Source organism: Lactuca virosa, chromosome 2 (genome assembly GCF_052849685.1).
Source record: "Lactuca virosa cultivar CGN04683 chromosome 2, Lactuca_virosa_CGN04683_v6, whole genome shotgun sequence".
Taxonomy (NCBI): Eukaryota; Viridiplantae; Streptophyta; class Magnoliopsida; order Asterales; family Asteraceae; genus Lactuca; species Lactuca virosa.
This window is the reverse complement of record NC_136427.1, coordinates 296,798,394-296,811,991: the sequence shown is the minus strand read 5'-3', so window position 1 is coordinate 296,811,991 and position 13,598 is coordinate 296,798,394. Positions and strand designations below refer to the sequence as shown.

The following is a 13,598-nucleotide window of genomic DNA, read 5'->3' as shown; positions in this document are numbered from 1 at the left end:
TATCCTTTTCAAGTCCACATGAAGTTAAAACTAGTTGTGTCGTCGATCTTAACCATGTACATTCTCTACTAGCTTCATTTAGTGCAATTACTTCAGCATGATTTGAGGATGTGGCAACAAGTGTTTGCTTTTGAGAACGCCAGGAAATTACAGTACCTCCATTCATGAATACATATCCAGTTTGAGATCTAGCTTTATGAGGATCAGACAAATAACCTGCATCTGCATAACCAATCAAGCCTTGTTTTGAATTGTTAGGGTAAAATAACCCTAAATCACTAGTTCCTCGAAGGTATCGAAAAATATGTTTGATTCCATTCCAATGTCTTTTTGTTGGGGCTGAACTAAATCTTGCTAGCAAGTTTACAGCGAAAGAAATGTCAGGTCTAGTACAATTGGTAAGATACATAAGAGCTCCAATTGCATTTAGATATGGTACTTCTGAACCAAGGACTTCTTCATTTTCTTCGCATGGACGAAATGGATCCTTGTCAATATTTAATGATCTAACAACCATTGGAGTGCTTAAAGGATTTGCATTTTCCATATTGTAACGTTTCAAGACTCTTTCTGTGTAATTTGATTAATACACAAGTATTCCGTTAGGCATATGCTCAATCTGTAAACCAAGACAATATTTGGGTTTTCCAAGATCTTTCATTTCAAATTCTTTCTTTAAAAGTTCAATCACTTCAAGGATTTATTTATTCGTTCCAATGATGTTTAGATCATCAACATAGACTGCTATGATCACATATCCAGATGTTGTTTTCTTAGTAAATACACATGGACAAATAGTGTTATTTTTATAACCTTTACTTGTCAAATAATCGCTTAAACGATTGTACCACATGCGCCCAGATTGCTTTAACCCATACAAAGATCTTTGTAATTTTATAGAATACATTTCTTTGGGTTTTGCACTTAACGCTTCAGGCATTTTAAATCCTTCACGGATTTTCATATAGATATCACTATCAAGTGATTCATACAAGTAAGCTGTAACAACATCCATAAGACGCATCTCTAAATTTTTAGATACTGCCAAACTGATTAAATATCTGAAAGTGGTTGCATCCATTACCGGTGAATAAGTTTCTTCATAATCAATTCCAGGTCTTTGAGAGAAACCTTGAGCAACAAGCCTGGCCTTGTATCTTACAATTTCGTCTTTCTAATTTCTTTTTCGTACGAAGATCCATCTATATCCTAATGGTTTCACAACTTCAGATGTGAGGATAATGTTCCCAAAAACCTTTCTCTTGTTAAGAGAATTTAATTCAACTTGCATAGCTTCCTTCCATTTAGCCCAATCATTTCTTCTTTGACATTCAATGACATATTGTGGTTCGAGATCATCATTCATAATATCACATGCAACTGAATAAGAAAATATTGCACCTATATTGTCAGTTTCATTTTGGTCACATATTCTATTTGTCTGACCATAATTTAATGCATCATTCTCCTTTCCTGGGGGAATTTGAATAATTCGTGTTTCTCTAGGAACACTTTCATCGTGATCTAGTGCATTTTTTGCTCCTCTTCTTTTTCGTGGGTTCTTATCCTTAGAACCAAATGGCCTTCCACGCTTCAGGTGTGTTTTAGACTCTTGAGTGACTTTATCATCAGATTGTCCATGTGGAATGTCAATTCGAGCTGGAACATTGACAGCTGGTATATATGATTTAGTCACCCTTTTTGTGTCAGTAAATGCATCAGGTAATTGATTTGCCATTTCTTGGAAATGCATTATCTTTTGAACTTCCATGTCACATTGCTTTGTGCGAGGGTCAAGATATGATAAAGTAGGCTCATGCCATGACACATCCTTTTCCAGAATCTTCTTTTCTCCACCTAATGATGGGAAATTTGCCTCGTCAAATTGACAATCTGCTAGGCGTGCTGTGAAAACATCACCTGTTAATGGTTCAAGATATCTTATAATAGAGACTGACTCATAACCAACATATATTCCCAACCTTCTTTGAGGACCCATTTTTGTCCGTTGAGGTAGTGCAATAGGGACATATACTGCACACCCAAAAATTCTCAAATGGGATATATTTGGCTCTTGACCGAAAGCAAGTTGTAGTGGAGAATATACATGATATGAATTTGGTCTCATGCGTATCAATGATCCAGCATGTAAGATTGCATGGCCCCAAACAGAAACAGGAAGTTTGGTCCTCATTATCAATGGTCTAGCTATTAGCTGGAGACGTTTAACCAGTGATTCAGCTAAACCATTTTGTGTGTGTACATGAGCAACTGGATGCTCAACAACAATTCCTACAGACATACAATAGTCATTAAATGCTTGTGAAGTAAATTCACCAGCATTATCAAGTCTCACTCTTTTGATAATATAATCAGGGAAATGTGCCCTTAATTTAATAATTTGAGCAAGAAACTTTGCAAATGCCATATTACGAGTTGATAATAGGCAAACATGAGACCATTTGTTGGATGCATCTATTAAGACCATTAAGTATCTAAATGGTCCAGATGGTGGGTGAATCGGTCCACATATATCACCTTGAATTCTTTCTAGAAATCTAGGTGACACCCTTTCAACTTTCATTGGAGAATGTTTTATAATTAACTTTCCAAGGGAACAAGATGTACATGGTTTTATGCTATTGGATTGAGGGAACTTTTGGTCCTTCAATGGATGCCCGTGTGTATTCTCAATTATCCTTCGCATCATTGTTAATCCTGGGTGGCCCAACCTATCATGCCATAAACTGAATGTCTCAGGATCACAATGTTTTCCTTCTACTACCATATTTGATTCAATCATATGTATATATGTATAATGCAGACCAGAATCAAGTGTTGGTAGTTTTTCAAGCACATGGTTTTTGTCTATAATATACATATATTTCTTATTTTCAATGGTCATAGTTTTTGTGTCATAACCTTTGAAATATATGTCATTGAAACTTAATAAGTTTCTATTAGACTTTGGAGAAAATAAGGCATTTTCTATACAAAAGCTTGTACCATTTGGTAATATAAAATGGGCTTTCCCGGTTCCCTCTATCAAGTATGCAGGACCTGATATTGTATGTATGACTGTTTTTGTTGGTACTAATTCTGAAAAATATTTCTTTGATTTCAGAATAGTATGTGTACTACCACTATCTGCTATACAAAGATCTCCAATCTTTTCTTGGTGTTGTGCTCCAGTTGGACTCATATTAAACTTCACATATAAAAGGAATAATAAGTGAATAAACATAATCATAATTATTATTAAAAAGAAAGCTCATTTATTATAGGAAAGACATTACATGAAAAACAAACGAAGGAAAAACAGTTTTACTAGAACAATAATAGATTATTTTTTTTAGTTTATGTCTTCCATGTCATTACAGAAATCAACAACATTTAGCGGAGTGAATTCAACATTATCAATGAGGTTTGCTTCTTTTCCTTTTCCTTTAATGGACTCTTGATAAAGTTGACAAAGATGTGCAGGTGTGCGACAGGTCCTTGACCAATGGCCTGTGCTACCACATCTATAACATGAACCATCAGATTTTTGTGATGTCCCAGTGTCATGTCTTGCCACTTTGGCCTTATCTTGTGTGTGGACATTGTTTCTTTGTGAATATTGGTAATTATTTCTTTTCTGGCCACGACCACGATTATTACCTTGTCCACGACCAAGATTATGGTTCTGATTATGGCTTTGGTTTCGATTAAAATAGCCACGGCCTCGCCCTCGACCACGACCTCGCCCTCGTCCACGTGTATTGTTTCGATGACCATCAATATTTGTATCATTTGCTTCAGGAAGTGCTACTGATCCCGTTGGACGAGATTCATGGTTTTTCATTAAGAGTTCATTGTTTTGCTCTGCAACGAGCAGACATGCATTCAGTTCAGAATATCTTGTGAACTTTTGCATCCGATATTGTTGCATCAAAGTAATGTTTGTTGCATGAAATGTTGAGTAAGTTTTCTCCAACATATCTTCATCAGTAACCTCTTGTCCACAATACTTGAGTTGTGAACATATTCTGAACAAAGCTGAGTTGTATTCATTTACTTTCTTGAAGTCTTGAAACATTAGTGTTCTCCATTCATCTCTAGCATTTGGAAGTATAACTTCCTTTTGATGATCAAATCTTTCTTTCAAAAGATTCCAGAGAATACTTGAATCAGTAACATCAAGATATTCAAATCTCAACATTTCATCAATATGCTTACGAAGGAAAACTTGTGCTTTTGTTTTGTCTTGTGCCAAGCAATTATTAAATTCATATATAGTATTTGAGATACTCATGGATTCAAGATGCATTTTTACATCTATCATCCATGGCACATAGTTTTTCCCACTAACTTCAAGTGCTGCAAACTCGAGCTTTGCAATGTTGGACATAATGTAACTATAAATTTTAAACAAAATAAAAATTAAAATTAAAATCCATTTATTTCAATAAATATTACACAAAAAAGAAGCGGTAAAGCTAACATTGCATACAAGCCTAAAAGTAGATGAAATTCCATATTATCTTCGATGTTAAGGATTGGGATGAAAAGTAACATGACTATTATAGTCATGATTATCACAAAAGGATGAATCATCTTGAAGCTTGATTTCTTGAAATTGATTTATTTGATAGAAGAGAGAAATATTTGTTGTGGGTAAAATAAGCATGGTAAAGATGTTTATTTATGGTAAAAAAATATAGCCGTTGTTTTTGTTGTTTATAACCGTTGCATATATATTCCCGTTGTGTATATATATATATATATATATATATATATATATATATATATATATATATATATATATATATTCCCGTTGTGTATATATGTATATGTATTTTATAAATCATATAATAAGACTTATAACTAATACATAACTTTACTAATTAGAAACATAAATAAATATTAGTAAATGTTTAAATAAAATTATGAAGAGTATCTAAAATATAAATAAGCATTGACATGTATAAATAAGTATAATTTAAATGTTAGTATGCACAAATAAAAGTTAGTAGCATAATATAAATGTTAGTATGCATAAATAAAAGTTAGTTGCATAATGTAAATGTTAGTTTGCATAAATAAAAATTAGTTGCATAATGTAAATGTTAGTATAAAAATTAGAATACATAAAAAAATGTTAGTATAAGAAATAAAAATTGTTAGTAGTCCATAATGTCCATAATGTATAAGTTTCATTAATTCATTAGTATTATTATTATTTTAATATGATTGAAGTTTTTATAATTAATAGTGTTTTTAATAAGTAATACATACCTTGATTAAGATAGATGTGATTTTCCACTTGTTTAATAACCTTGATTAGAGCTTTCGTGCTGATAATGTGTTATGAATTAAGCGTAATTAATGTAACTATAAATCAAACCAAACTAGTAAACTTTGATAAGAACTTTAATTGAGAAGAAAGAATATTTAGAGAGAATATGAAAGTTATATCTCTTATAACTTTTGGTGTGTTTCATTCTTTACAATGGATGAGTATTTATACTACAAATTTTACTAACATATAATTGTAACTAGTTAGAAATGTTGACAAATTTACCATGCACCAATTATTATGTCATCCACCAATTATTTACAACACCACCAATTATTTACAACAAATCATGTATTGTTCCTTTGATTTTCTAAGCTAGATATATAACACCGTAATTGGTTGTTTCTACAACTATTTGTACATATTTACCGTGTAAAATTTGTTTGTGATTATAATGTTGTCAACATATTTATTACACTCATAATTTATTTGAAAAATAAATTTGAGTTTGGTTTGGCTACATCCCTAAGAATGGAGGTGCAGAGAGAGAGACGAGGCCTGGATAACAAATATGAACACGACAATACTGGGATCCAAGGGGAACACCTTTGGTGGAGTTTAAAAGGGGGCATCGCTCCTGGTGGGGTTTAGGGACAACGATCATAATTAATGGGATCCAAGCGAAAGAGCTCCTTACTACAGTCTAACTTTAATGAAAATGAATATGGTATTTATCTTCTTGCCAAAAACCTAATGGTCCCGTGTGTCTATTCAACGGGACACAACATTTCCTTCCAAAATTGTCATATTCTTCCTATAAATCGGAGACTTTGTGTTGCAGAAGAAACACCGAAAAATCGCACTATTACTTTGCTAAATTTTTTGTCTCGAAAAACATACAAACAACAAGAGATTTCGTGTTTGTGATTTGGATTAAGCCTATAATCCAAATTGATTTTCTTGGATTATGCCATTTATAACTTTATATGAACTCATGCACAAGGCCGAATTATAAATTTCAAAAAGTATATTTAACATTATCCACCAAATTATCAAAATATATGTTGATATTCAAATCCTATTTTCTAACATAATCCATTTAGATTCTAGTGCGATCTCAAGATATGGTGTACAACATGTAATGATGTTATAAGGTTGGTATTTTTTTTCCAAGATGTTCTTTGTTTTATTTAACACTATGTCCAATATTAAAAGTTTTTGGCCTTTAGTATTTGTCGTTTTAACATTCTTGATAAGATACAATAGAATTAAAAAAAGTATATATGACTATAAAGGAAATTTTGAGAGGATCACATGATAAATATAACTACATACTTAAAGGGAAGAGTTAACGTCGCAACTAGCCGTTCGGAAAAAAAATAATTCTTGGAATTTTTTTTAAGTCTTTATGTTTTAATTGTATTTAAGGGAATCTAAAATCCATTGAAATCTATATAGTTCAATGGATTGTCACATCGTCCATTAAACATCTATACAACATCACCCACAACATATTAAATATATATTTAATCCTAATCATCATTTTATTCCTTCTATTGAACCATTGAATGATCATTCAACTCTTCATTCAACTATACTCCACGTCATCACCCACATTTCATTCAACTCCATTCAACTCCTATTCAATATTAGTCATCATCCTATTCAGCTCTTATACTATTTGCATTGTGGATGCCCACCTGCCATTTTGTTATGTTTCGTTAATTATATTACTAGGTGTGAGACCCGTGTATTACACGGGTTTATTAAAAATAAAAAATTAATATGAATATATAAACATTAAATATTTTATAAAATAATGTTTTTCCATAACTAAATGTAATATTTTGGTGCATTTATGAAAAAAATCAAATCTTTTGGAGCATTTATGACAATTTATTATCAAATTAATATATTGATAACCTTATATATATATATATATATATATATATATATATATATATATATATATATATATATATATATATAACGCATTTGAATTTTTTGGAAATTTATTTTAAGAAAATTGAAATCCCTAAAAAATGACAAGTGGAAAATAACTATTTTAAAAATCTTAGAAAATGACATTTATCAAAATAAATAAGAAGATGACAAGTGGCAAAAGTATTTTCATTTATTAGATAGGATGAGAGTGAATTTCAATCTTATGTTACGTTTTATTGTGGCATCTAATGAGCAATATGATATAATTTGGTCATTTATGCTATGTAGTCTTTTTATCCTAACTATGACCTATCGAGACTCGAGAATAATAGCCAATGTGGACGACAAACAAGGTTATAAAATATATAAGTAAAAAATTTATTAATCTATTAAGAAGAATCGAAAATAAATATTAACCGTTACTTAAAATATCAAATCTGCAAATTATATGTCAGTCCATTTCATACGATTAGGTGACTGAGGAATATTCATTTAATGTCATTAAATATGATTGTGAGGTAGAAAAAATTGATAATTGAAGATATGACATTCAAGAATATTTTTCTTTGTTTGTTCTTACTAATAAAAGTCGGAGTGGAGGAAAGGGCCTAAGAATTAGATAAGGAAGACGAAGTGGCAAGTGGGACATCCATGTCAACATACAGTTAGGGCGAAAGAGCCTAGCATATAATTGATTAATTTCACATGACATCTACAGTAGCAGACTACAACAAAATTAACACAGAAGTCCATCAACTCGTCAACAATCCATCTCTAAAGCAATTAGCAAACGTTAGCGAAGGATTGATATGTCCCTAATTGTTGCCTAAATCGGCGATAAATATAGGGATGGATTTCCAATTGGTAATTGTGTCAAAGTTATATATAATCCCTAGTGGCGAAGACAGAAAAAATATCAGGGATTGCACACTTTTTTTAAGAGTTGCATTACTAAAAAAATTCGACGATAGATTCCGTCACAAAATTTGTCACTAAAAGGGTTACATCGACGTGTAAAGGACTTTGTGATGGATCTCCAACAGATTGGTGATGGATTTGTGGCGTATTTTGATGAATTTACACTAGATTTTACACCTCACCGTAAAATTTGAAGGTTTGACTGTGTGCCACCCCAGGACAACAAGAAGGTCCACCCCCGAGCAACGGTTTTATGGGCGGACTTCGGGTGCAAATTTAATCATGTTTTTAATTCCGTTGGTGTTTTCAAAGAAGTTTATATCAAAGTTTTTCCTTGGAGGGGCCTTTTACGATATATATAAAGCGGGGGAAATTGGACCAACACTATACCGGCGCATTTATCATTTTGGAAAAGGTTTATTCCATAACATATCATATATTTTAATTTTTTTCGTTTATATCTAAAATTTATTTTAACAAAAAAACTCAATTTTTAACTATTCATTGTTATTTCAGCATTCAGCCATGTATGGAACAGATAAGCAACAGTTAAATTAGATTTATTTCATAAAAACCTTACATTTTATATTTTTTTCTCTGTTTTAGACATAAAACATTTTTTTCAAAATAAATCTAACTTTATCATATTCCTTATTATTTCATTAATGGAATCGGTTACCAACATGTAACTTTATATCCCCCAACTCACGTGGTTCGGATGCATCAATCACCTAAAAGAATAAATGATTTTAAAATCTTAGGTCACATTTCTACTTCTTTTTCTTCTTGTAGACCACATTAGGTCCTCTAAAACGTTCTCTTTGTCAAGCATAATGAGCATAAACTTAGTAAGAAATGCTGAAATGGAGTTATAGTACTTTTGTGAGAATGAAACTCCCAAAATTACCTCTTATCCTATGTTTGTTTTCACAAGGTTGAGTTTGTTTTCAAATGTTGTTCCAAGACTAATTTCACACATTTGATGATACTAGGACAATTTCCAAGTAAGTTGCTATTGTTTTTACCTTTAAGCCTATTTTGTCTCAAGTATTTATCAACATTTTACAATGAGTACAAAATGTATTCGACACTGTATAGATGGAGGATATCAGACATTAGCTATTTTTTTTACCTTTGTAACCTCCAACATGAAATCACATGATCTTAAACATTAGCTTCATATGAACCATAAGGGGGTGTCTTTGGTAGTGATTGAATGTCCAATTATGACTCAAAACATATTGTCCTAAACATCTTCATTCAAGCATAAGGAACAACCAATCTATTTGATTGTCTTTCATTGCTAACAATATCTTTGGTGGCTACTTAAGTTTCATGGTAACACTAGTTAAATTAAGCACTCATTGTAAAAGGTTGATAAGTAATGAAAAACATGGAAATAAATTTGTCCAGCCATTTTGTGAAATGTTGATCAATACTTCATACAAAATGGCTTTACATGTAATTATTGCCACTTACTTGCAAAGTTATCCTAATACACTGTTAAAATAAACAGACCATCATAGGTTGTGAAAATAACCCTAAGACAGCCTTTGAAAACAAATTCAATATTGTGAAAATAGCATTGGGACAAAAGGTAAATAAAGGAGATTCACCCTCATAACAACAAAATTCCATTTTAGCATTCTTTAATTACTAACTTGAAGAAGAAGTCATTCCATATGACCCAATACGGTGTACAAGAATAAAAAGAAGCAGAAACGTGGTCTAGAGTTTTAGAATCAATTCTTCTTTTAAGTGATTGATGCTTAGGAAACAGGTGATTTAGACGGATACTGGATTACATTTTGGTAACCGGATCCATTAATGAAATAACAAAGATTAGCTTAAAGTTAGGTCTATTTTGAAAAAAAGGTCTAAAACGAAAAAAACAAAGTGTAAGGTCTTTTATGGAATAAACCTGATAGACCCATTGATAAGCAATTCCATGAATAAAGGAATATGTAATACCCGTTTTACAGGATGGATCATTGGTGACCTGAATGAGTCAAAGGTTTGGTTTTTTAGGAAAAATATTTGTCACAACATGGTGTATGGATACCCACGATATGACATGACTTTTTATGATTGCGTTTTTCTAGTGAGCACCACGATGTGGCAAGTAGTGTGCCACGACGTTGTGGCTGTGGCAGCCCAAGTCCATGATCTTTTAGGGTTTCTTATGTATTTAAAGTCGTTATCTTCAAGGTTAGGGCATCCTATCAGCCTCCAACCTTCCTAAATGAAACCTTAGCCTCCCTTTCACCACTTTGAGCCTCTCCTCTCCTCTTTCATCCATTTGTGAGCTTTTGGTGTTGTTTTTTATGCCTTGGAGAAGAAGAAGGTGTTCTTGGTGCTAGGGGTGTTCAAAAATATTTGTATTCGAATTTTCGATTCGAATTTCCGAATTACTGAATCCGAATTATCTGAAAAATCGGATATCCAAAATTTCGGATATCAGATTTATCGGAATCAGAATTGTATAGTGTTTTTTTTTCAGATAATTCGGATATCCGATATCCGAAAATAAAATAACCCAATTTTAGGGGTCGTTTGATATGCTATCTAACTGGGTCCAAAGCGGGACTGGGTCCATAAAATACCAATTAGCACGTTTGATATTGATTATAGATTACGGGACTCGGTCCAACATTAGGACTCGGTCCAATGAAAATAGAGGACTCGGTCCTTGCTTTAAACTTGATGGACCGAGTAAAAAATCAAAGCTGTCGATGCCCTATTTCCCTCCCCTGTTAACCTCCCTGTGACGAATTAGCGATCCAAAGCAGCAAAGCATCGATCAACAACAGGAAAGCAACGATCAATAGCAGCAACTTCCAGCAGCAACATCATCAATCAACAACAGGTTTCTTTTTCATCTTTTATCCTTTTTTTTATGCATTCATAAGCAGGGGCAAAACTGTCCATAATTTATTGATTGTTAAAATTTTAATGTTTTTCATGTTCTTGATCAACGAGTTTGTTTATCTTGTTTTGTCCTTATTTTTTCTGCATTCATAAGCAGGGGCAAAACTGTCCATAATTTATTGATTGTTAAAATTTCAATGTTTTTCATGTTCTTGATCAACGGGTTTGTTTATCTTGTTTTGTCCTTATTTTTTCTGCATTCATAATCAGGGGCAAAACTGTCCACAATATATTGATTCTTAAAATTTCCATGTTTTTCATGTTCTTGATTTCCATGTCCAAAATCTATTTTTTTGTCCTTGTTTTTCATATTGTTGATTCTTAAAATTTCCATGGGAGCATGCATGTTATTTCCTAATTCTTGAAAACAAAAAGTGAATTTTTTTTATTAATTACTATATATCTTCCAAAAACAAAATTGGTGCATATGAAATTATGGTGGTGTCGAATAATGATAAGCAAGTTGTTGAAAAACACACGTTGTCATGAATTCTAAACTTTAACACCCATACATTAATTAGTATAAATATTTTTATTTTTATTCTAAATATTTCTTGAAACATTCAAGACACTAGAGTGTGGTATTTTTTTACTATAAATTAACAATTTATTATTTTTGATGAATTATTTTTTTTTTTTTTTATCATTTTGTTTCTTTTCATCTTAATAACAATTTTATTTTATCTGTTAATAATTTTTTATATTTATAAATATGACCTATTTGTGATTATTTGTGTACATGTGTATATGTATATATATATATATATATATATATATATATATAGTTGTGTATATGTGGGCAAATTTGTGTGTATATGTATATGTATTTGTGTTTATGTGTGCAAATATGTGTATATATTTGCATAACATGTTAAACATTTATTTATTCCTTAGACATGGCAGAAAAGAGAAGTAGAGCTAGTTGGTCTTCGGATTTTGTGAACAAAACTTTTTTTGATGCATGTATCCAAGAACTGACAAGTAACGGTCGGGAGGGTAGTGGTATCAAAGGTAGCTCATGGAATACAATAGCTGAAAAACTAAAAAAAGATCATGACTTTGCTGTTGACAAAAAACAAATGAAATATCGTTATGACTATTTGAAAAGCAAGTATGCAGTTTGGTTGAAATTAAAAAACAAAACTGGGAATCTCTATAATCCTATCACAAACACGTTTCAAATGACGGATGAAGAGTGGAAAGCGGAGGCGAAGGTAATCTTTTAATTTAAAACACATTTTTTTAAAAGTATACTAATAAAATCAATTTTTCAAACAGTTGAACAAGATGGTTGAGAAATTAAGAAATGCACCCCCCCCCCTTTACCCTGATCTATGCACCCAGTTGTTTGACGGTGCGACCTCGACCGGTGCTGCTAGTTGGGGACCATCTTCGACACTCCCTCACCCTGCAGAAGACTTTACTACACAAGATTATGAGGATATCGAGATGGTAGATACACCACCTCAAATGGATATCCCAGCCTCAGCTTCAACAGTACCCCACCAACAAGTGCATCACATGCAAGTGGAGATTTGTCTGGTCGGTCCAAAAACAAAAGAGGAAAACGAAATGCACCCACGGACACACTGGATGATGACATAAGAGAGGTTGGCAAGGAAATTATAAATGCGGCTCAGGCGTTCGCGCAAACTAATAATCTTGACAAGGAGATGGATGAATGTATTGAAAAATTGAAAGGCTTGGAGTGGGGAGATTCTGATCCGAAATACATCATTGCTCGTATGTTGTTTGCTGAAAATGCTGGTAACAGGAAAATTTGGTTACGCCTCGAGTCTTCGACTTGTGAGTTGTGGGTGAAAAGTGCGGGAAAGATTTTGGATTACTTGATTGACTTTAGTATGACTTTAGGATGTTTTTGTCTTTATACTTTATGGATTTATATTATGGTACATGTTATGGATTATTATGTGTAGGGTTGTTATGTGTTTTGTTTATGATTTTTAAGTTTAGGTTGTTTATGTGTTATGTTTAGGATTGTTATTTGGTATTGACCTTTATGTTATGGATTTTTATGTTATGGAGTTATATGTCATCCATTTTAATGTTATTGATTAATGTTATGGTTTATGTTATAAAATTTATGTGATTTGTATTCAATATGTAACAGGTTACATATGGACAAGGAAGGTCAGTTTTTAGGTTTCCTTATACTCTCATGCTATTGGTTGATATTGGTTCGAAAAAGAAAAACAAGAATTGGAAGAATAAAAGTTAATGAATCGGAAGAAACCGGGCATGCATATACATAAGATTTGATACATGGATGTCCTATACAATGTTTTGATATGATGCGTCTTTCACAAGATGCATTTGTATTATTATGCAATCATTTTACTCAAAGAAATTGGTTGCAACGTAGTAGGACAATAAGCGTTGAAGAGAAGATGGCTATATTTTTACATGTTATAGGACATAATGAACGATTTCGAGCTGTTAAAGAAAGGTTTCACCACTCCATACAAACGATTCATCAATGTTTTCATGAAGTGCTAAAAGCAATGATGTG

At 32.1% G+C, this 13,598-nt stretch overlaps 1 protein-coding gene across 1 annotated transcript; it reads left to right on the top strand.

Moving 5' to 3' along the window:
* Window positions 1-11,964: 11,964 nt before the first annotated feature.
* LOC145158676 (L10-interacting MYB domain-containing protein-like) lies at window positions 11,965-12,673 on the top strand. Its single transcript, XM_079077537.1, has 2 exons — window positions 11,965-12,282; window positions 12,347-12,673. The coding sequence occupies exons 1-2, from the start codon at window positions 11,965-11,967 to the stop codon at window positions 12,671-12,673; spliced, it is 645 nt and encodes a 214-aa protein (XP_078933663.1).
* The last annotated feature ends 925 nt before the right edge of the window (window positions 12,674-13,598 follow it).

Bases quoted from the DNA above. Each gene is read 5' to 3' on its own strand.
- LOC145158676 (XM_079077537.1), top strand. From the start codon at position 11,965: ATGGCAGAAAAGAGAAGTAGAGCTAGTTGGTCTTCGGATTTTGTGAAC. The intron at 12,283-12,346 runs GTAATCTTTTAA...TTTTTCAAACAG, and splicing joins AGTGGAAAGCGGAGGCGAAG to TTGAACAAGATGGTTGAGAA.